The sequence below is a fragment of the Cucurbita pepo genome, chromosome 12, assembly GCF_057944985.1.
Source record: "Cucurbita pepo subsp. pepo isolate OVF chromosome 12, ASM5794498v1, whole genome shotgun sequence".
NCBI classification, from domain to species: Eukaryota; Viridiplantae; Streptophyta; class Magnoliopsida; order Cucurbitales; family Cucurbitaceae; genus Cucurbita; species Cucurbita pepo.
Window position 1 is genome coordinate 150,680 of NC_141809.1, and position 23,334 is coordinate 174,013.

A 23,334-nucleotide genomic window follows, 5' to 3' on the forward strand; every position below is an offset into this window, starting at 1 on the left:
AATATATCATAGTTTTTTTAAGAAATAAATACACCATTTTTTTTTTCATAAAAACTATAAATGTACCAAAGTAATGGATAAATCGGTGGCAAATGTAATTTTCACGATGGAATATAAGAAAAAAGTTACGAGAGTAATCTATCTTCAAAATTTCGATTAAACAATCATATTTCTATATTATTACCGAGAAGAGAAAAAATTGAATATGATTTTTTATTGAAAAAATGGTCAAATTCATCAAAATTTGACAAATTTCGAGGTCAAGTATTGAAATTTCTTGTTATTTTGAGTGTTAAGATCTTATTTAAAACACATAATTCAAATTAAGTTAAGAAATACCCGCGATAAATGATAAAATATGACAACGGTATGTCTTTAAAAATTGATGAAAAATGATTCAATATATTTGTTTAGACGTGTTTTTGCTATAAATATGGATCAAATTCATCAAAATTTAAAATCTTCATTACCCATGTTGTCTCTTGCTCCGATTTAAATAAGTTCACCACTAAGAAATAGTTAGAGATCCCCTAATCATCCCCTCACAAAGTATACTTATGACACCATATATCATAAATCATCTAAGGCACAACCCTCTTATATTTAACTAAAAAAATAGGTTGAATTCATCAAGCGATCACTATGAACTTGACAAATGTTGATCGTAGTTCAGATTTTTCTACCACATGTTTTCACTGATCTGTTATGCAAAGTACATAACAATTGTATGCTAACAGAAGCCATCATTCAAATGTGTGTGTGTATATATATATAGACACATGCACAGAAGATAACAGACAATGCTAAACAGAAATATTAATAGAAAAGGATGAGCTAGAGATAACCCTTCTCTTTGCAGCTTTGGATTGCTCCGTCAAACATTTCTTCAATACCATACTTGTATTCAAAACCAGCATCCAAAAGCTTCTTTGATGAGACATTATTGAATTTGAACCCTTTGATATTCTTCAAAGACCTACGGTCAAAACCAGTCGTAGTTGTAGTTGTGTTTATTTAATCTCTGAACTTCAAATAAATAACCAAGTCTTCGTAAACTTGATAAAATGACGGTGATATGATACGTCTAATTCAAAAAATCTTGCATGATACGATAAATAAATGATAAAATTCAAATGATGTTATGAACCAAACGATAAATAAATAAATAGTGTTTATGAGCCTAAGTTTTAAAAAGCAAATAGTTATCAAAGGAAGCCGAGAAACTAATATGCAGTGGAACTCACTCGGCAGAAGGTATCTGTAATTCTGGGTACTTGGCAGACAATAAGTTAGCCAATTCTTCCATTGTGATTAAGTGGGAAGAGCAAAGGTATCGCCCATTTGCATTTGGATGTTCAAAGAGAAAAATTTGTGCTCTTGCTACATCATCTACATGCACCATGTTTGATTTCAAGAGCAATCCATACTCTGTTTTATTACCTGCACAAATTTCATGTTTAATATCATTGATGCTACTCAAGTTTGAAATTCAGCAAAGGGAATAAAATAACATCATGCAACTTCCTAGCTCAACGTCCTAGCTTAACGGCCTATTTGGATTGACTTTATAAGTGTTTAGAAAAGATTTGTTACGTGTAGAACAAGTGTTTAGAACACTACGAAAGTGAATCCATAACGACTCTAAATCAGTGAATAATTCCATGAATCCATAACGACTCTAAATCAGTGAATAATTCCATGATATCGTTATCGCTTTATAATTTTATAAAGATCTCTAGCAAAAAGATTCAATAAAATTTAATTATCTGCCTATTCTTCAATGAAGAGTTCCGAGTCTTTCGTGCAAAGTGAAGGATGCATTCAAAGAGCATAAGATACTTACCTAACACCAGGGCCATTGTCACACGAATAGAGCCGGGAAGTGTAGGACAAATGAAGGGACCAACAACATAACTTGGAAGGATACTAACAACATCCAATCCGCTCTGCTGAGAGAACTCGAGAACTGCTTTCTCGGTTAATGTCTTGGAAGTCGGGTATGATCTTCCGAATGGTGAAGCGTTATTGATGTAATCAATGTCACTCCAACAACTTTCATCCAAGACGTCTACTGTGTGGTGATTAAAATCCATGGAGACTACACTGGAAGTGTGTACAACTCGCCTTACCGTTTTTGAATCTAGACAAATTTTAAGGACGCCCAATGTTCCTTCGATCGCTCTTCTCGTCAAAACTTCCACATCTTCTTCGTCCTTCTCATCGATTGGGGTAGCAAGATGAAAAACTCCAATGCAACCTGCAATGGCAGGAGCAAAACTGTTCGGGTCGTTGAGATCGGCATGGTATACTTGGAGTTTCTCCGATGCATTGGGTAGACTTGTCAAGAAGTCCTAGTCCTTGTTCTTCTCTGTGCAGTATTAAAATGTAAACAAATTTAGATGAGGAAAGTCGAGATAGACATTTGATCTATTCAGAAATTAAAATGTAAACACGTTAGACAAGTATTGCATAGGCTTATACCGGTTATAATATATTCTACAAAGATTTTGTTTTTGGTGACTTCTTTCATAAATTCATACTTATTCAATGAAAATTTCATATGCAGTTGGATCTACTTCTTACAATCCTTAATGAATACCAAAATCTTAAAAGTAAATGAGCCCAATCTTTTAAGAAGCAGTTTAATATGGTATCAAATCACTCGTGGTGGGCTTGGGCTAGCAGATATTGTCCGCTTTTGCCCGTATGGCCGTCAGCCTCACGGTTTTAAAACGCACTAGAGAGAGGTTTCCACATCTTTATAAAGAGATGCCTCGTTCCCCTCTCCAACCAATGTGAGATCTGACAATCCACTCCTCTTAGGGCACAACGTCCTTGCTAGCACACCGCCCGGTGTCTGGCTCTAATACCATTTGTAACAGTCCAAGCCCACCGCTGACAGATATTGTCCGCTTTGGCTTCTATCGCCGTCAACTTCATGGTTTAAGAACACGTATACGAGTGAGAGGTTTCCACACCCTTATAAAGCACGTATACGAGTGAGAGGTTTCCACACCCTTATAAAGGGATGCTTCGTTCCCCTCTCCAACCAATGTGAGATCTCACAATCCACTCCCCTCAGGACCTAGTGTCCTCGCTGGCACACCGCTCAATGTCTGGCTCCAATACCATTTGTAACAGCCCATGCCCACTACCAGCAGATATTGTCCTCTTTGACCCATATCGCCATCAGCCTCACGATTTAAAACACGTCTACAAGGGAGAGGTTTGCACACCCTTATAAAGGATGCTTCGTTTCCCTCTCCAACCAATGGGAGATCTCACAATCCACTCCCCGTGGGGCCCAATGTCCTCGTTGGAACACCGTCTAGTGTCTAGCTCTAATACCAATTGTAACCGCCCACGCCCACTACTAGCAGATATTGTCCTCTTTGACCCGTATCATCATCAGTCTCACTGTTTTAGAACACGTCTACTAGGGAGAGGTTTCCACACTCTTATAAAAGTATGCTTCGTTCCCCTCTTCAACCAAGGTGAGATCTCACATAAATTAAATATATTATAACCAACTAGTTTAATGTTTGAGTTGTTTTGGAATAGTAATCAAAGAGCCAAAGACATAGTGCTTAAATAGCAATCAGGTGATGAACTCTCATAGTAATTTCATCAAACACCAAGCATGCAAACCTCAAAAAGTCAAAAAAGCGAAATCATGTAAAGAATTCATATAACATTCAAATGACTCAAGTACAGAATTGGAAGAAAGATTCAAAACACTCATTCTTAACAAATGAATATATCCTTTACAATCCAAGAAGCTGATGTTGAAGTCAGCCATGCAAAGCCAAGAAAGCAAAACAGAGACCAAAAATGGAGAGAAGAAGGGGTGTTTTTACCTGGGTCGGCTCTGACGGTGGTAGTTACAGAGTAGCCATCCTCGAGAAGCCTCTTGATGAGCCATGAAGCTAGAAATCCAGTGCCTCCGGTTACACACACTTTCCCCTTCTCCAAATTTTCCATTTCTCGATCTCTGCCCTCCATAGAACATGGTGCAATCCCACGCAATTTTTTACATTGAACAAAAAAAATTAAACCCATTTCAATGAGGTAAGAGAAACATTAAAATATTCTGCCAGAGATTCGAATCTTCCCACATGCATATATGTATTCATAATTAATTGATTTTTCTTTTATAAATACTTGTAAAAAGACACACAACAATACTAGAACGAGACATAGAACGAGACATGGCATAAAAGGTTCTCCTTTCAATCTATAGTTTGATTGGGTCTTCAAATTAGGGAATCGAATTTGATTGAGTAGAAACTACACTTAAAACTCTTTAGCCTCTTAATAAGTGATTATGTTAAAATCGATGCTAAATTTTCTTTTTTAAATTCTTGGATATTGAGATCCCAATATTAAAATAAAAAAATATTCAAATAATTCTCCTACAAACCGAAAAGAAAGGAGAAAACATCCCAAAATATGATCAGACTCTAAAAATCTTCTCCTAATTTTATAAAATCTTTGGATTCTAAATTTTTTTTAATGTACTTTTTGAATTACGACAAACTAAAGAGTCCTTCCTTCTTGACTATGATCTTAGACATACCTGTGTCAGGTTTTGTGGTAATAATGACGGAGTAGCCACCCTCGAAAAGTCGATTGACGAGACACCGACCCTGTAAATCTAGTGCCTCCTATTACTCAAACTTCCATCTCTCTACACAGTTTGAAGAACTAAGAGATAATGTTTTAAGATTTATGGTTTTTTTTAGTGTACCTCGTACATTTGTGATAAGGTTTCTAACTGACTAAAGGACAAGCAATCTTAAAAATGATGGTCCCATGAAATGGGAAGTTTTTCATTTATCAGATATCATGCGGAGGCTATGCTTTTTCTCTGCTCAACTCTATTTCCTCTTTTTCCCATCGTTTTCTCATTTTTTTCAAATGGATAATCTGATTTTGTAAATTAAAGCTATATAGATGGATTAAAGCGAGTGATAATACTAACCAAAATAATTGGTTTTATTTTACCGTAGAGATGTAAAAGGAAATCGAACCCCAAGAAAAAAGAACTCTCTATCCCCACTCAATAACATCTTTAATTCTCTTAAAAATTTATCACTTCCAAAAGATTAGCCAATGTAACACGGGTCACCGCTACTAGATATTGTCCGGTATGACCCGTTATGTATCGCTGTCAGCCTCATGATTTTAAAACGCGTATACTAGGGAGAGCTTGTCACACTCTTACAAGGAATGCTTCATTCCGCTCTCCAACCGATGTGGAATCTCACATACAACGTCTTGAAACTGTATCTCAACATCAATTAGCTAAGAGAAACATTAGACGAGTAGATAAACTCTTTGCCTCTTCTTGCAATCACGAGGTTTTATTAATTATGTTTCTATGTTTACTACTTCTCCTTCGTTTCATACAGGTAACCTTTCTCTTTGTAGCTTTCGATTGCTCCATCAAACATTTCTTTAATACAATATTTGTATGAAAAACTAGAATCCAAAACTTCGTCGATGCGACATTACTGAATATGTAGCCTTTAATATCTTTCAAAGACGTGTAGCCAAACCAGTTGTGTTTGTTCAATCTCTCAACTTCAAATAAATAACCAACTCACAAACATAATATGATGCTCCCAAGTTTAAGATTTAGTAAGTGAATGAATATTCAAACATCAAACAACTTCCTAGCATAACAACCTATTTGGACCGACTTCCTAAATTCCATCAAAATCAATCAAATAGGCATCTCATAACAACGTGCAAGCATTGGTATTAATGACTTGCACTAAACATTAACATAATCTAATATTCTGAGACATAATTCAACTTTCTGTAATTGAAACTTGTAAGAAGTTTGAGGATTTAAAAGGGATACGATGCTCAAAAGAAGTTCGAAAACAACTTATAATTTAAAAAAGATCAAGTGAACTATTTCTCTAGCCAAAAGTTTCAAGAAAAATAAAGAATTCCAAGTCTACAAGCATAAGATACTTTAAACATGAAAAGAAATACCTTACATCAGGAGCATTGTCATATGAACAGAGTCAGGAAGCTTAGGACAACTTCCAATCCATATTGCTGAGAGAACTCAATAACTGCTTGCTGAGTTAATGTCTTGGAAATCAGGTATAATCTTCCCAATGGTACAATACCCTTCATGTAATAAATGTCAAGGGATACGATGCAAGTCTACAAGCGTATACAACTCGTCTGACCATTTTTTAATCTAGACAAACTTTAAGGATGCCCAATGTTCCTTCAATTGTTCTTCTCGTCGACACTTTCACGGCTTCTTTGTCATCCAGATCAATTGCGGTAGCAAGATGAAAATATCACAACTCAATTTTCGAGGTTACGAGAAATTGGACTGCAACGAAAAGACGAAATCAGACACAAATAAAACATAATTAAAATAAAACAAAACATTGAAAATGTAGAAAAAACGGTAAATTTTCGCGCAGTTTAAAAGACATACTTCAAAAAAAAAAAAAAAAAATTGAATTCTCAGTTAAAATTCAAAAACAAAATTAAGTTTTTACTTCCTTGAGGTCAATTTAGTTGAACTTTAGTCTCTCAATTTTCAAACTCGAAGATTTTCCAGTTTGGAACAATCTTGCTTTTGGCTCATACCATTAATACCTTTGGCTATTTTGTAAACTTTGGATATATTGGGCTAAATAAATCATATTTATTATTACTTTTTTCCTCTTCTTCCTCTATACATGTTTTCTCAGCCCTCTGTCTAGCTCGGGTTGACATATCTCTGGCACTAATTTGAAACATTCTTTGGCTCTGATCTGTCTAGCCAGCCAACACTGATTTGGAATGTTTTCGTTCCATATTTTCCAGATCTAAGAAATCTGAAAAAAAAAATGTTTTTTTTTTTCGGGTTTGCAGTCTACCAGCTCACTGCTGAGACGCCAGCATTTGTGGGTTCGTGGTAGAATCGCAGTTGCATGTATGCATGGATGAGTCACAATAAGTGGTTTTTAGAGAATGTCTACCACCCTAAAGAACATGATTTGTTTCCCCTAAAACAAAAATCTTACTTCTCTTTGGATGGGTGGCTGGATAAAATAAATAGCATCCATCCATGGCAATACTTGCCTTCTTGAAAAGGTCTTCCATAACCGCAGTAAAAGATGAATTTACATGACTTTTACCAATATAAAAAGATATAGGTATTAACTAAATCACTAGGCATTATGTAAAATTATAATTATAACTAAGGCATAGATATAATTAAAATAATTAAATCATTCATTCAACATTCCCCACAAGCTGTGAATGACATAATTAAGGCATAGATCTAATTAAAATAATTAAAGTCATTCATTCAACATTCCCTCACAGCTATGAATGACATAATTAAGACATAATATAATTAAAATAATTGAAGTCATTCATTCAACACTCCCCCACAAGCTGTGAATAGATGTCATCCATAATATCAAGCTGCGGAATACTTGACGGGATAGGATTATGTGCAATATTGATCGCACGACTTTAACGTCAAGTTATGACATCAATGGTAGCTGTGATGGCTCCAAATAAATTGGGTCAAGGTGGAAGATCGGTAACTATAAAGGCTCCGAATAAATTTGGTCGAGTGGAAAATCGATAGCTATAAAGGCAGTTTCATCAAGGTGGTAGATTGGTAGCCCTCAGAATAAATTTGGTCACCGTGGAAGATGCTACACCTATTAATCACACCTCAGGACCATGTGGAAGTGTAAATCATTTCTTCATACCATTTATAATTTAAAAAAGAAAAAGAAAAAGAAAGAGCTAGGTAACAATTTAACTACCTAGATATTAGGAAATAATATAAGTACATGGTACCAATATAAAACCATACAAAAAATATATCTAACTAAATCAGTAACAATATAGTTATAACTAGGACTAAGATCTAGATAGATATGATTGAAGTCAATGAGCCATCATAAACAAAGACAAACGGGTAATTGAAAATATTGGAAAAGGCAGCAGGTACAGAGTTTAGGGTGTATATAGAACAACGATTTCAAATAATGAAAAATATTGGAACAGAATTTAGAATGGCACATACCACATTCCCGAACAATTTATGACTATATTTCATAGAAATCTAGTTGCTTTACGCTCTAGTGCAATAAAAGTTTCATTTCACATGTAGAATGAGGAATACAATTTTGAAGAACACACCTTCCAAGGTTTTGAATCCTCCGAATTGGCTGCTCCTACCATTTTGTACAATAGTCCTGAGAAGATCAACTATATGGCATAAGAATGAATTGACGAAGGACTTTCCCGTAACAATATCAGGAACTCAGATACTTTAATCCAATCCCATAAACAAACAGAACCAAGACATGCCCTTAAAAGAGTGGAAACCTCTGAGGAGCTGTAATGCAAATTATTTAAACAGAAATAGATACCACTTCCTTGAGAAAGACAATTTTAACGTACAGATTTTATATGGGCTAAAGCCTAGAAGAACTAACCACATCAAACTTCTTGGCCTCCTTTTGCAATCAGGAGGAGCTTTTATTAAATCTGTTTCCATGCTTACTACTTCTTTGTTTCATAGAGATAACCCTTCTCTTTGCAGCTTTGGATTGCTCCATCAAACATTTCTTCAATACCATATTTGTATTGAAAACCAGCATCCAAAAGCTTCTTTGAAGAGACATCACTGAATATGTAGCCTTTGACATCTTTCAAAGACCTGCAGTCGAATCAGTTGTATTTATTTAATCCCCAAACTTCAAATAAACAACTTTGTCTTACTTCGAACCTTTAAAGTCCCTGTTGTGAAATTGATAATGATGACGATGTAATATGCTTAATGGAAAAGTCTTGCATGATTTGATAAATAAATGATAAAAAAGAAGTGAACAGTTAAACAAAAAGGTCTATAAAAGAGATTTGATTTGTTGTTTCAAAATAGGGGCATATTGTATACCAAACTTCATTTTGACTGAGTATCAACTTTCTTCTATCATCTACCAATCAAATTGGGCCAAACCAATCAATATTTATCCAATAAGCATATACGGAAGGGCTACATAGAATCACAAATTCAAAAAAAAAATTATAAATAAACACCACGATCATTAACCTTGTTAAGACCCCATTTGATAGCCAAATTCCAAACAAACAAAAAAATCAAGTTTTTTAGAACTACTTTTTGGATTGGATTTTGAAAACATGTCTAAAAAGAGGACAATAAAATAACAAAATCAATATGTAGAAGTAATGTTTTTAAACCTAATTTTCAAAAAACCAAAAATAAAAAATCAAATAATTATCGAAGGCTAAATTTGCAATATTACTAAGAGAAAAGATTCTGTAATGATAATGGGAAACTAATATGCAGTGGCACTCACTCAGAAGATGGTATCTGAAATTCTGGGTACTTGGCAGAAAAGAGATTAACCAATTCGTCCAATGTGATTATGTGGGAAGAGCAAACATATCGCCCATTTGCATTTGGATGTTCAAAGAGAAAAATGTGTGCTTTTGCCACATCATCTACATGCACCATGTTTGATTTTAAGATCAATCCATAATCTGCTTTATTACCTGCACAAGTTTCATGTTTAATATCATTTTGGAACTAAGTCATAAACAGAGTGTAATTTACTAATTTCCAATCATCTGCAAAAGAAGCTAGAGGGTTCACATTGATGCTACTCAAGTTTGAAATTCAGCAAGGGAATAAACTAATTAAACATCACGCAACTTCCTAGCTTAACGGCCTATTTGGATTGACTTTCTAAGTGCTTACAAAAGCTTTGTTAAGTGTAAAACAAGTGTTTAGAACACTACGAAAGTCAATCCATAATGGCCCTAAATTAGAGCATAATTCCATGGAGTCGTATGGATCATGAACTCAGTCAGCTCATAATATCATTATAGCTATTGTCAAAGAACAGAGATAAAAGAGGTATCCCAAGCAAAATGAAGATAGGAAATGTTTCCTATAATTAAATTTTTCACTAAATTGAAATTTTAGTTCTTAAAATCTTGAAACTTGAGTCTGTATAGTCTCTAAACTTTAAAAGTTCAAATTGAATTACAGTCTATGTAGTCCTTATCATTTATACCATCCCCAAAATAATGACATGGCATTGCATGCTCATTAACTTATTCAACTATATGTTACATCAGCCAATTCAATCAAAATCGATCAAATGGGCATGTCATAATAGCATTCAGTCATTTGTATTAATGGCTTGCACTAAACAAAAACATAATGTTTAACTTCTGAGACGTAATTCAAATGTTCTGTAATTGGACCCTATAAGAGGTTTAGGATTAAAAAGGAAACAATGCTCAAAAGTTCAAAAACAATATATAATTTTATAGAGATCAAATGCCAAATATGTCTCTAGCAATAAGATTCAGTAAAACTTAGGCATCTGCCTACTCTTCAATGAAGATTCCAAGTCGACGTGCAAAGTGCAAGATGCATTCAACGAGCATAAGATACTTTAAACATTAAAAAAAACTACCTGACATCAGAGACGTTGTCACACGAATAGAGTCAGGAAGTCTAGGACAAATGAAGGGACCAACAACATAAGTTGGAAGGACAGTGACAACTTCCAATCCGTATTGTTGAGAGAACTCAAGAACTGCTTGCTCAGTTAATGTCTTAGAAATCGGGTATGATCTTCCAAATGGTGCAATATTATTGATGTAATCAATGTCACTCCAACAACTTTCATCCAAAATGTCTACTGTGTGGTGATTAAACTGCATGGTGGCTGCAGCGGAAGTGTATACAACTCGCCTTACCGTTTTTGAATCTAGACAAACTTTAAGGATGCCCAGTGTTCCTTCAATCGTTCTTCTAGTCAACACTTCCACACCTTCTTTGTCACTCGCATCAATTGGGGTAGCAAGATGAAAGACTCCAATGCAACCTGCAATGGCAGGAGCAAAACTATTCGGTTCGTCGAGATCAGCATGGTATATTTGGAGTTTTTCTGATGCTCCGGGTAGATTTGTCAAGAATCCATAGTCCTTTCTCATCTCTGCGCCGTATTAAAATGTAAACAAAATTAGATGAGGAAAGCCGAGTTACACAATTGATCGATTTGGAAATTAAAATGTAGACAAGTTTACATACAGAAAACTAGTTAGAAAAGTATTGCACAAGCTTATACCTCTTATAATATAATCAATAACGATTTAGTTATTGGTGGTTTGTTTTATAAATTCATACTTGTTCAATGATAACTTCATTTGTAGTTGGACCTACTTCTTAAAATCCTTAATGAACTCCAAAAACTTAAAAGCAGAAAGAAGAAACAAAATTATTAACACCGAGTCATCTATGGCAAGGGTATAATATAGTAACCAATCCACTTGAGCTTCGCGGCAGCTTAATATGGATCTAAAGAGCCAAAGACACTGCGCTTAAATAGCAGTCAAGTGATCAACTCTCATAGTAATTTCATCAAACACCTAGCATGCAAACCTCAAAAGAAGTAAAAAAAAGTGGAATCCAGTAAAGAATTCATATAACATTCAAATGACTCAAGTACAGAATTGGAAAGAGATTATCCTTTACAATCCAAGAAGCTGATCTCGAAGTCAACCATGCAAAGGCAAGAAATCAAAACAGAGACCAAAAATGGAAAGGAGGAAGGGGTCTTGTTTACCTGGGTCGGCTCTAACAGTGGTGGTTACAGAGTAGCCCTTCTCGAGAAGGCTCTTGATCAGCCATGACGCTATAAATCCAGTGCCTCCTGTTACACACACCTTCCCCTTTGCCCCATTTTCCATTTCTCTCGATTTCTGCCCTTTCCAGAAAGGATTTGTAAGGATTGCAATCCCACGCAATTGTTTATATCAGGAAATAAATTATACCCATTTCAAGTGTTCATCACACTTTTAGTAATATTGGGATTTTACTTGAATTTCTATCTCAATGGAGAAATATAGCGTTGACTTGCAAGTTACTATCAACAAGAACGACCAATCTTTAACCCTTTACTCAAAACTTTTGACTTAAAGATCATAGTTTAATTAATTCTTAATTTTGATTATTGTACTCAATATAATTTTTTTATATTTGTTTATTTAAAAAGAATTATTAAAATTAATCGCTCCTTAAAATTTGAGGCGTATTATTCTTAATATATTTATTAATGAATGATAATTTAAATAATAATTTAACTAAATAATAACAATATTTTAATTTTTATAAAATTTATTAATAAATTAAACTTAAACTTAAATTAGATTAATAATTTGACGTAATAAAAATAAATTAGCTATTAACAATTAATTCTCTAAAGCTAACTAATATAAAATAAAATTACTATTTGTTGGTATGAAATTATTATAGATATATTTATATAAAATGATTTTGATGGTAAATTTTAAAAAAGAAAAATCGATTAAAAAATACATTTTCGAACTTTCAAGAATACGTGGAGCTCTCGCGAAGTTAGCCGTGGTATATAATGTAAAAAGCCCGCAAGATCCCCAACGGCCACTTGCGAAGAACCTCGGCTTTTCTGGTTTCTTCTTTACATTTCCACCTGTTCTCGGCTTCCTCAATCCCTCAAGAATTAACAGGTAATTCTAATTTTCTCGTTCTTCATTTTTCCTAGCAGACCATAGCAATGGAACAAATCGTTCAATGTTTCTTGTTTTGGTTTATTGCTGACTTAATTTGGCTGATGATGGAGATTAGTGCTAGTTTATCTTTTTCTCGATTTTCAAATTTATGTTGTGTTTTTGGGATCGGAGTCTCGAAATTACTATTTATTGCTGGAATTATCAAGAATCTGAACGGAATGGAAATGTGGTGCACGGATGCTGTGTCTTTTTCCATTTGAATGAGGTTTTGAGTTGATTATTAGCTCTTGGCTTCTTCCCTGTTGCTGTTATTGCTTTTAAGTTTATGAAAATCAGAGAGATTGGTGTATTTCATTCGTATCTTTTTTCATCTTACTCCACTGTGTTATTCGCATGCTTGTTCATAATGCTAGATCCTACATGGATGGCCACTAAATTTTGCCTCTGTGGACTGTTTTCTTTGTTGTAGCTTCTCTAAATTTCTGTTTTTCCATAGAAATTAGCAGATATAATATGCAGCAAAGGGGAGGAGCAGAAGGGAAGGACTCGCTTTTCTCAAGTGACTCCATGGGTGGTTTCCCTGGATTTGGTTTATTTGGATCCCACAGAAGTATGATGTCTAACCTTTTTGGGGAGAGGGATCCATTTGATGATCCTTTCTTTACTCGCCCTTTCAATAGCATGCTTGAGCCGAGTGCATCCAATTCCCATGCTGCTGCATATGATAAGCGGAAGAAAGATGGGGCACAGGGACTTGTGATTCAAGAAATCTCATCTGATGAGGAGAGGGAGGTAGATGACGATCTTGTGGACCAGAAACAGGACAAGAATGAGAATAGTTATGGGTCAGACAAGGAGCCATCAGTTGAGCATCCTGATGATCCTAATGATGGTAATTGAGCTGTGATTTTGATGTTCTTTGGTTCCGTGAACTGTGTTATTCAAAATTTACCATGCTTCAATCATTTTATTGTTTGATGTTCTAGAGCGCCGGATAATAACCCGTAGAGGTAGTGAAGATAATAGTTTTGGAGCTCAGCCAAAGGCTAGTAAGTCCAGTTTGCATACTTGCAAAGTCACATATGGCGGTGTAGATGGAGCATATTACACTTCTACTAGAACTAGAAGGGTAGATAATGAGGGAGTAAGTCAAATTCTTCTGGAATGACTGTAAACTTTATGCATCAAGTACTGGGTTTTGATAGCAGGTTTTATGAATCAGGTATTGCTTGAAGAGACGAAAGAAGCAGATAAGACAACAGGTCAGGCCACTCATAGGATCTCTAGAGGAATTCATGATAAGGTATAGATTGATAATGGAACTCTGATACTTAAAGGGTTGATAAATTGTTTGACATCACCATGTCTTGTCCTCGATTATCTTTAATGGTTGCTTGACATTGAATCCATGAAACCTAGACCTACTCTGAAATTGTTTTTCCCTTCAAGTTTTCTTCTTGTTTCATATAAGTTTTAAGTGGTTCTATTGTCAATATTGTGAACCATGTATCTAATACAAATAGCTGTTTGAAATGGAAGACTTCGTTTCTTTTCTGAGAAGGGGACAGTATTCATAGCACCCAGATTCCATTTGTGGCGTTACTTGAATGTGTAATTTTAAATGTATGCCCAATAAGTGAAAATTGTTTCTTATTATATTTGTAATCTAATCGTCTCCATTAATAGCGGCAGGGTTTTATTTTTCCAAATTGCATGTGATGCAGTGTGTACATGCTTCATTTTCGTGTATTTCTTTCCCATATTCGTTTGTAGCCTCTCTTGCTTGAGAAATGATGGTGAATTAGAAAGCTGGGCACTAAGACAATTGCTTTACTTCTGCAGGGTCATTCAGTTACGAGGAAACTGAACCCAGATGGTAAAGTGGACGTACTTCAGACTCTGCACAATCTGAATGAAGGTCTGCTCTGTCTGTTTAACCATAATTAATGATTATCTGGTTTTATTCATGTTAATTCTATAACACTGTGTCGCAATACTTTTCACACAGAAGAACTTGCTGGTTTTGAAAAAGCATGGAAAGGTAATTTTCAAGGGCATCAAAATGTTCCAAAAGGTGGATTTCATATGGATCCCACTTCAGGTAATCTGATTATTTGCTTTTCCAAAAGCATCTTTCTCATCCACTCTAACCCCATTTTGAACATCATATCCTCCATTCCAATACAAAGGAGAGAGTTTCTTTCTTAAATAAGTATACCGAGTAGTTCGGTTTGGTTTGGTTTGGTTGGTAACCTCTCAATACACAAATAGAGAAAAAAAAATTCATAGACACGACCTATGCATCCTCATTACCTCTGAGATGAAGTATATATTATACATGTTCTGCTGTTTTTTCCCAAGATATTCTCTGCAAAATATCTTTTTGGCACTTCAGTTTGCTCTTTGGTGTCGGTGTTTAATTTTGATCGACATTGACGTTGCAGAATCTAGTGGCAGTAGAAACAGAGAGATGATCAGTCGGGATTTTCCATCTTTTTCTGAAAGGAAATATGAACATGGTGGTGGTGCAAGGGAGAGCTCTGGTTCTGGTAGAACCAAAAAAGTAATCAGGATCAACATAGAATAGAAGGTGATGGAAGAGATCTTGGCATCGTTGATGGAAGTAGAATCTTCTCTCTTTTGAGGGATGATAGTTTTATGTTATATAGGTTGCTTTTTGCAAATTCAAACATTTAGTTCATTTACTGTAGTTTAGTTCATATAGTGTAGTTCCTACTTTAAACATTCAATGACGGTGGTGGTTATACAGTAAAAGGGTGGATTTTCTTATGGAAGTGGTCTAGACTAATACGAAACAGATAGGGTGCCTATGGGAAAGGGTGCCTGGACAGGTTAATGTAATTAGTGTATTGTACTCTCTGTTACAAATGGTTTAATGTTTGAAGCTTTTAATTTTCATTTAGACCTCTTTAACTAATAAAAAAATACTCTCATAGAGATATTCACTCTTGAAGTGTTAGAAATATTCACATTAAATCTGATTTTTTTTTAATTCAAAAATGTTATATGAGGTGGAAATAGATGATAATTATTTTAAAAACTTTTTAATTTTTATAGTACAAAGTATTTCTTAATTAAAAAATAATAAAATTTATAGACATTTTTTTATTAACTTGGATTATTAGAAGAAAAAAAAAACGTCATTTTCAAGAGTAAAAAACGTGGTTAAAAAAAATAATACTCTCGAAATTCTTGTAGTGAGATAAAAAATACTCTATACAAATAAATTATGTAAATTGAATTTAATATTATATACGGTGGAAAATTTTAAATTTTGGTGAATCTATAATTTTATATAATTAATTTTTTTTTTAAATAATTATTAACCGGGCTGCTCAAGGCCCAGCCCAGAATGCCGGGCAAATTTACCCAATCACAATTATCAAAACCCTAATAGCAGGGATTGTTATGCAGTGTTTCAGCAAAGGAGCCGGCGAAGTTGTAGTTCAACCTTAGAGGATCAGAATCCGTTTCTTCTCCACGCGCCGTCGCAATGGGTCGTATGCATAGTCGAGGGTTCGTCTTTACTTTCAGTGCACAAATCTTGCTTTTAAGCTTCATCGGAAAATCTGTTTATACAGTCCTAATAACTCTTTTTTACTCTATTTATTTCCATTTTCAGTAAGGGTATTTCAGCTTCGGCACTGCCTTACAAAAGGACGCCGCCAAGTTGGCTGAAGATCTCTTCTCAGGATGTGAGAATTCCTCTCCCAAGTTCTTAATTTTTTTTTTTTTTTTTTTTTTTTTTTTTTTTTTTTTTTTTGTTGCATTGAGCTTCGATCGTTCTATTTGATTAGAAATAGTAAATTATGGAATGGAAAATGTGCGGTAAAATGTAGATTTCATCTAATTCTATTGTGTTATGGAGCCTCTCAATCACGAGTTAATCGAGGTTTTCAATGTTTTTATGATGATTGAGTTTCGTGATCTTTCAGTAATTGAGCAGGAAAATGTCCTAGGTTATTATTATTGATCACGAAGGTAGCTCCTGTATGATTGTTTGTGTGATTGTCAAATAATTGAAATTGCAGTCGTTAATTTTGGTGGGGGCCATGGTGACATGTTTTTTAGTGCATCTGAGTGCCAAGTTTGATGGTTATTCTCTTGTATATCTAAGAAAACTGATCAATTTCTTCCCTGGAATGCCATTTTAGATGTTAGTCGTTCGAAATGAAGGGAGGTTAATTTCTGTACTATCTGTAGAAATTGATGTCTTTTCTTTTGCTATTCAGGTTGCCGAGAACATTTGCAAATTTGCCAAGAAGGGTTTGACACCATCTCAAATTGGTGTTATTCTCCGTGATTCTCACGGGATTGCTCAGGTCAAAAGTGTAACTGGGAGTAAGATTTTGCGCATATTGAAGGCTCATGGTGAGCCCTATCTACCCTTTCTCCGCCAATTTTCTTCTCTTTTATACTATAGTTAGAATTATTTTGTGATTGATATGTCCATTTTTTCTTTCTTGGCTCAGGGCTAGCTCCTGAAATACCGGAGGATCTTTACCATCTCATCAAGAAAGCTGTTTCGATCAGAAAGCATTTGGAGAGGAACAGGAAAGACAAGGATTCCAAGTTCAGGTTGATTTTGGTGGAGAGCAGGATCCATCGTCTTGCCCGGTATTACAAGAAGACAAAGAAGCTTCCTCCCGTGTGGAAGTAGTAAGTATTTTGAGGCACAGAATAGCATGAATTATTTAGTATCTTCACTTTTGCATGAAAAAGTCGCATAGCTTACGTTAAATTCATATTCTCACATGCTGCTGATCTTTAGCTTTTAAACTCTGTCTAATTCTGGAAAGATACGGTTAAAAGAGAAATTGGGTTAAGATGATAGCTAGCGAACACCTGTTCGGTTTCCTTGTCAAAACAGCACCTGAATTTTTCTTCTTTTTTGTCTTCTGTATTTTTGTTTTGAGTTCAACAAAGGGGGATGGTGAGGATTAATTTAATTTTAGGGGGACGTATAGGTGCGTGGCACCAACTAGATTTATCTCATAAAACATGAACTAAAACATAGCAATGTAACGTTTCGCACCAACTAGATTTATCTCATAAAACATGAACTAAAACATAGCAATGTAACGTTTCAATACTCGTCGCATGTTGGATTGCCAAACTGCAAAGTGTATGTAGAGAGTTGCATCTAGATTCTAGACTCGAGAATATATAAGGTGGTGTCCATCATTTGCATTATGCTCGTAGCCCACTCCCTTTCTCTCCTAAGGTTCTTAGACCATCTCAAAGCCAGCATTAAGAAGAGAAAACAGTGCTCAATAAGTTATTAACTTTTAGGTTTGTTCCTGAAATCTTAAGTGTGTGTCTCCGAACTTCTCAAATTCTTACCATTAGGATAAGGACAACTTTGATGGTCTTCGCGAAATGTCGAAGAACATATACAATTTTGTTGGTTTGTGATCTTTTCTTCAATGCCGAGCTGTCTAATTGAATGTGGATGTCTTTTTTCAGTGAATCCACCACAGCCAGCACCCTTGTGGCTTAGAAGCAAGCTTTTGGTGATGACTAAGAGAAACGAAGGAGTTATTTTGGCGATTCAACTTTCCATTAAGTACCATGTTTAATATTTTATCAGTACTCACTTCGGCAGTTATCCGTCTTGTACCTCACTTTGGATTCATTATTGCAAATTTGATTTCTGCAATGCTTTTTGTGAATGACTTTGCCAGTTGAATGCTCGTATGGGTGCAAGTTTTAAGTGGTTCAAATTAGCTCAAATTTTTAATTGAAATTAGTGATCTTGAAATTGATCGATGGAAAATAATTAATCGACCTGACAACAGTTCGAAAATTTTCTATTAGAAAACATCGAGATGCTTTTTCTTTATGAAACACTATTTGTAATTGAAATAAGAGTACATTTTTAGTTGAGGCTTTAATGTTACAAAATTTAGTTATACTCTTAGTTTTGATAAAGCTTTGTTCAGATCTTCCATCCTCCCCTTTCTCACAACAGAAATGTGCTAAACAATTCTCACTGTATATTCAAGTGTAAGCTGGGACACTGTTATTTTAAAACAATGCTTTCAAGATATGGCCATGATTTACCAAATGCAACGCTATAATTAACAGCAGGCCATCGAGATGGCGAGTAGAAGTAAAACCGACCAACGTTACATCAACTACAAGAACAATCTTCCTACCAGCAAGCACATGATGCAATCCCAAAGGTGAGTTACAATTCAGAAGGGTAAGTATAAGATGGGCATCATTCCACGAATGAAAGAGTTGCATTACAAACATAAAGAAAATGGGCGGGACTCATCTGAACCAATGCATCAAAATTTTCTGCCCAGCAATTCTGATTCATTAATGCACCAAATATTCATACCATCGCTCCCAGATTATGTAATAAGCTAAAAGTCGTCGTCATCTTCTTCAGCTATGTGCTTTGCAAGTTCTTGCTCCTGCTGTTGTCTCTCTCTCCTTTTCTCAGCGCTTTCTTTTTCTTTGTGTGAATTTGGTGGAAACCGAAGGGCACGAACTGCTTCATTATGCATATTCAGGCAAAATGCAATTCTCGAGTTGAAAGCCATCTGAGGTTCATTGGTCGAGTAGATATCACCAGTCTCCTTGGATACCATCCATCCATTCGCATGGTCAACAGTTGCATCGATTGCTCCATCTCGGATTGCCTTCGAGACAATACTCTCAGCATCAGCAACAGGATTTGGGGAGTCCAACCTAAGCTTTTTAGCAACATCAGCCAGAGAAATACGCGAATAAGAAATGCTAATGTTGCGAAGCCCAGTCCTAATGACATTATGTCGCAGTCTCACGATCAAGTTGTTGGTTCGATCTGAGCTGAAAGTACTGGAGAACTTCTCAGCAACAGTTCTGAAAAGCTCCAAGTCACCAATTCTCACAGCCTGGAAAAAAAAAACATTGGTAACAATACATTAAGAAAAAGTATAATAAACTGGAATCACACTGCCATTATCTTGACTTGATCATGAACTAGGGAAAATTCGAAACCAAAATTAACACTTGAGACAAAGATATCCCCCCTATGTTATCCCTCCACCTGCATCTTATCTACCCATTCATGTAATTACCTATACTATCAGCAACTAACATATGGTTCCCACTAACAAGATTCCCTACATTACCACAACATTTCCGCTTCCCTAATCCTCACCTTTCTAAGAAACAAATATTTCATTTTTTGTTAGAGAAAAAAGAAATGATTCCATACAAACTTTAAACTTAATGGAAGAAAATAACTGGAAAGTATCGAAAAATTACATTTGTAAGTTCAAAGTATGGCCTCAGAGCTGTCTCCATGCCTTTCTGCATGAAAACGGTCCTCTCAGGGATTTCTCCTAGCAGCAACCGAACAATGATTGCCCATTTGTTGCATTGCACTCGAAATCCAAGAGCTGCAATGGGTGCTTTCCGAGCAGCTTGTAGAAGAGACTCCTTTGCATCTGTATACTCCAGCTGAATGGTCCTGATCTTGCCAAGGTAAAATAGGTACCTACAGAACTGTAATAACCAATCATTATGAGATATCTAGCATTGTAGCTTATAAATTAAGTTCTAATACTAAAAAAGGCGAGAAAATCTACCTCAGAAAAACATCCCTACAATTTCAAATATGATGCTTAGATTCTTATGAATTCACATACTGCACAACTGCTATATTCTAAAACTTCATAAGCACATGGCTAATCATGTCAACTTTAGCAATTTCAACATCGAGTTACCTAATGGTGCATTTAGTTTGTTATCTGAAAATATTAACTTGAAAATAGTGGATTCAACGAAGAACAAAGTTATATTTTACATTTTCAGTGTTTTCAAATATATGTTTAGTAGAAGATTTAGAAAATGGACCCCAATTTAATCAGTTGTTCAAAATGAGTTTGATAATATATTTATATACTATAAATATAATTTTTTAAATAATTATAAAGAAAAAAATAGTTGTAGTCACCAAATAATTATTAGGTTGAATATCAACTATTGTTAAATAATGTACGTACATGTTTTATGTTAGAAATGTTGTATAATTATTATTTTACAATATCATATGATTTATAATAGTATTATGTTCTACCTATTTTATTTAACAAAAATGAAATGACTTAATAAAGTTAAATACGACAATTTTAAAGGCTTTGTCTTCTTTTCTCTACTTTTCTTTGACTATGCAGTTTAAAATTTCAAATCCAAAATATGGATACCAAAAACATAAAACATAATTTAAATTGCATACAAAACAAGATCTAAACTATTTAAATGATGGCCAAGTTACATCTGCTACAAGCATTTCAACGGAAAACAATGCTACCTAAGAACCGATTAAAAATCTTTTAAGAACCCACAGATACTCATTACCTTAGAATAAAGAAAAGAAAAAAAAAAAAAAAAAAAAAAAAAAGGAACTTAGAACTCGCCTGCTGATTTGAGTGAGCTTCAAATCGGGGTGCCTTGGACCTCAACTTCTCTGCTTGATCATAGAGGTTGTAGTGGAGGTAGTTACGAAGTAGAAGGTTAAGGATGGTTTCCTACATGACATTGTTGTCCATACGTAAGACACCATAATGAACTCACGGGTGGTATGCACCGAAAAGGTTTGAAGGACTACCTGACCCAATTCATCATGGCGCAAGGTTGCAATGCGATGCAGTGCTAGGAGGTTACTGCCAATCAAAGTTTTCCACGTTAAAAGATTAATATATTCAATTAAACATTCCTCCTCATTTATATACTCCGAATTAAAACCACTAGACCCATACAAAGGCGTAAACTTAACTACCATAACCCTATTACAGTTTTAGATGAAAACTCACCCCCTTATTTCAGCAAGTTCGCCAGTGAGTTCGTAGCTGAGGGAGTAATAGAAGTAGAGCCTGGATGCTAAAACATCGACTGTTCTCCTATTTAGGCTCTTGAGCCGTGCGATGCTTGCTGAGGCGCAAGCCTTAGCCTGAAAATGTTCAGTTAGTGCTCAGGATGACTAGCCAAGAGTTGAGGAAAAATATGAAAAACACTGATTCCTTTGCATAAAACCTCACATCGTCATATTTCTTCTGATCAATAAAAAATATTAGCACAATCAAGTAGCAGAATATCTCTATCTCGGGCAGGGGGTGTTTGACAGGAGCTTGTGTTGCCGTGTCAACGTCCATTTCAAAGTCGTCCTCCTAAGCAGTTGTGCAATAATTTGAAGGCTCAGAAAACTACTACCATGAACCATAACTCAAATTGCATTATGCTGATGAAAATCAAAATTTCCTAATAATTTCTAAGTACCTTTGGGAGAAATGACGATAACCTAGTGTGCACCTCTGACCCTGGGGGCAGAACAAGATTCAGAAATTGAGAAAGGACAGAAGGCTTCAACTTCCGCCTCAAGGCCATAGTCAGACGAATGGCACGAACAATGCGCCGAACCTCCCGGGCATACGCACCAGTCTCAATGAGCGATACAATCTCTTTCAAAACTGATTGAAAGAAGAAACCACTAAGAAATTTAAAAACCAGGCACTCTAAGGATTGAATGAAAGCCCTAAAGAACAAACATAAAAAAAATTGAAAGATATCCCAACCCCTAATCCCCAGTAGAGAGTCGCATTCAAATAAACAAAACGCAAAAGCAAGACTAAAAAATACAGATAAAATTATCTTACGCTGAAGAGTTGAGGGGGAAGTTGAAGAAGACGAAGACGGCAATGGAGCAGGAAGCTCCTTCATTTCGGCGTCTTGGGTCATCTTCGCAAGTTCTGTATGGAAATCTCACAAACTACATAAAAGTAAAACAACAACAATTTCGGTGGCGAAACAAAAAGGAAGAAACAAATCGATAGTTCAAGTGGATCTGACCTGAAATCGAGAGAAAGAACAAGATCTTCGCCGTGTAAATGGATCAGAGATGAAGAAGCAAGGGTTTCTTGAAATTTCTTCTTCAGAAAGACAAACCCTCAGTGAATGTGAGAAGAGAAAAGAAGCAAACAATGCGCGAATCGAAGTGTTACAAAACGACGTCGCTTGGGCTATTAATCGGTATTTTTGAATTTCGTAAAAAAAAGTTTTATTTTATATATATATAATTTTTTTAATGCGACAAGAGTCCGATTCTAACCGTGGATAATAAGAAAACCTCTGGTGGCTTTCATCGAAGGCATAGAACAACGCTATCATGAGAATAAAGCTTAGTTTTAAGCGCTAGGGCTAATACAAGATACCCTCAGAAATGGGGGTAAAAAAATTCTCTAATATGTTATTATAATTTTTTAAAATTTAATAATGTTCCTAATATCATTAATAAATCTTTAAAATTCATTGATATAATGATATAATTGTATCAAAATATTGTAACCAATGAACTCTGGAAGTCATAACAATGATCATTAACTAAAGTTATCTTCACCATGGCAAATCAAATTAAACACTAAAATATTAATATGAATAAAATGATTTTTTACTGAGTTGTGGGAGTTTCTCAATTAAGTGAAACCCCTCCAAAAATAGGCGTATGCCGGTGAATGCGGCGTGCACACGGTATTCTTTAGTAAAAGGCGAAAGAATAGTTCGCTCTGTGCTCACCGCCCGGCTCCGTAATTTGAAGAAGTTGGCAAAGCGGCTTTTTATATTACCAAGCGGTGTCCGTTTTCTGCAACTTTACCGATGTGGGAACTGAGCTAATGTTAATGGACCAAGCACTTTGATGGCCCAAAACAAAATTCCACTTTGCTATTATACTCTGTCCTAACATGTAAATTC

General features: G+C 35.2%; 5 protein-coding genes and 1 non-coding gene across 10 annotated transcripts; 2 read left to right on the forward strand and 4 right to left on the reverse strand.

Moving 5' to 3' along the window:
• Positions 1-652: 652 nt before the first annotated feature.
• On the reverse strand, positions 653-3,997 carry LOC111807177 (vestitone reductase-like). The gene is made up of 4 exons (XM_087129193.1): positions 3,858-3,997; positions 1,844-2,368; positions 1,245-1,440; positions 653-976 (listed from the first exon to the last, which is right to left on the reverse strand). Exons 2-4 carry the CDS (start codon positions 2,091-2,093, stop codon positions 835-837), a joined length of 588 nt encoding a protein of 195 aa, XP_086985319.1. The 5' UTR covers positions 2,094-2,368; positions 3,858-3,997; the 3' UTR covers positions 653-834.
• A 1,882-nt stretch (positions 3,998-5,879) lies between these two features.
• LOC111807176 (vestitone reductase) lies at positions 5,880-11,895 on the reverse strand. Of its 3 annotated transcripts, none has more exons than XM_023692768.2 (6): positions 11,646-11,895; positions 10,491-11,015; positions 9,363-9,558; positions 8,478-8,701; positions 8,179-8,234; positions 5,880-6,353 (listed from the first exon to the last, which is right to left on the reverse strand). In XM_023692768.2, the coding sequence occupies exons 1-4, from the start codon at positions 11,767-11,769 to the stop codon at positions 8,545-8,547; spliced, it is 1,002 nt and encodes a 333-aa protein (XP_023548536.2). In that variant the 5' UTR covers positions 11,770-11,895; the 3' UTR covers positions 5,880-6,353; positions 8,179-8,234; positions 8,478-8,544. The 3 variants fall into 3 exon arrangements, with proteins under 3 accessions (XP_023548536.2, XP_023548535.2, XP_086985318.1); XM_023692767.2 differs by having other exon boundaries at positions 5,880-6,358; XM_087129192.1 differs by lacking the exon at positions 5,880-6,353 and having other exon boundaries at positions 7,938-8,234; positions 11,646-11,894.
• A 526-nt stretch (positions 11,896-12,421) lies between these two features.
• LOC111806546 (myeloid leukemia factor) lies at positions 12,422-15,493 on the forward strand. Of its 2 annotated transcripts, none has more exons than XM_023691913.2 (7): positions 12,422-12,567; positions 13,040-13,462; positions 13,557-13,714; positions 13,793-13,873; positions 14,413-14,488; positions 14,579-14,671; positions 15,015-15,493. In XM_023691913.2, the coding sequence occupies exons 2-7, from the start codon at positions 13,084-13,086 to the stop codon at positions 15,155-15,157; spliced, it is 930 nt and encodes a 309-aa protein (XP_023547681.2). In that variant the 5' UTR covers positions 12,422-12,567; positions 13,040-13,083; the 3' UTR covers positions 15,158-15,493. The 2 variants fall into 2 exon arrangements, with proteins under 2 accessions (XP_023547681.2, XP_023547679.2); XM_023691911.2 differs by having other exon boundaries at positions 13,067-13,462.
• Positions 15,494-15,946: 453 nt separating this feature from the next.
• LOC111806420 (small ribosomal subunit protein uS15) lies at positions 15,947-18,263 on the forward strand. The gene is made up of 5 exons (XM_023691732.2): positions 15,947-16,107; positions 16,214-16,286; positions 16,824-16,962; positions 17,064-17,250; positions 18,058-18,263. The coding sequence occupies exons 1-5, from the start codon at positions 16,085-16,087 to the stop codon at positions 18,089-18,091; spliced, it is 456 nt and encodes a 151-aa protein (XP_023547500.1). The 5' UTR covers positions 15,947-16,084; the 3' UTR covers positions 18,092-18,263.
• A 386-nt stretch (positions 18,264-18,649) lies between these two features.
• LOC111807507 (putative 26S proteasome non-ATPase regulatory subunit 3) lies at positions 18,650-22,592 on the reverse strand. 2 transcript variants are annotated; one of them, XM_023693252.2, is made up of 9 exons: positions 22,435-22,592; positions 22,242-22,334; positions 21,865-22,055; positions 21,627-21,755; positions 21,402-21,538; positions 21,197-21,251; positions 21,006-21,116; positions 19,852-20,091; positions 18,650-19,475 (listed from the first exon to the last, which is right to left on the reverse strand). In XM_023693252.2, exons 2-9 carry the CDS (start codon positions 22,321-22,323, stop codon positions 18,963-18,965), a joined length of 1,458 nt encoding a protein of 485 aa, XP_023549020.1. In that variant the 5' UTR covers positions 22,324-22,334; positions 22,435-22,592; the 3' UTR covers positions 18,650-18,962. The 2 variants fall into 2 exon arrangements, with proteins under 2 accessions (XP_023549020.1, XP_023549021.1); XM_023693253.2 differs by having other exon boundaries at positions 22,242-22,354; positions 22,435-22,582.
• A 455-nt stretch (positions 22,593-23,047) lies between these two features.
• On the reverse strand, positions 23,048-23,166 carry LOC111807837 (U5 spliceosomal RNA). The gene has a single exon (XR_002816985.2). It is a non-coding gene; the product is annotated as a U5 spliceosomal RNA (small nuclear RNA).
• Positions 23,167-23,334: the final 168 nt, after the last annotated feature.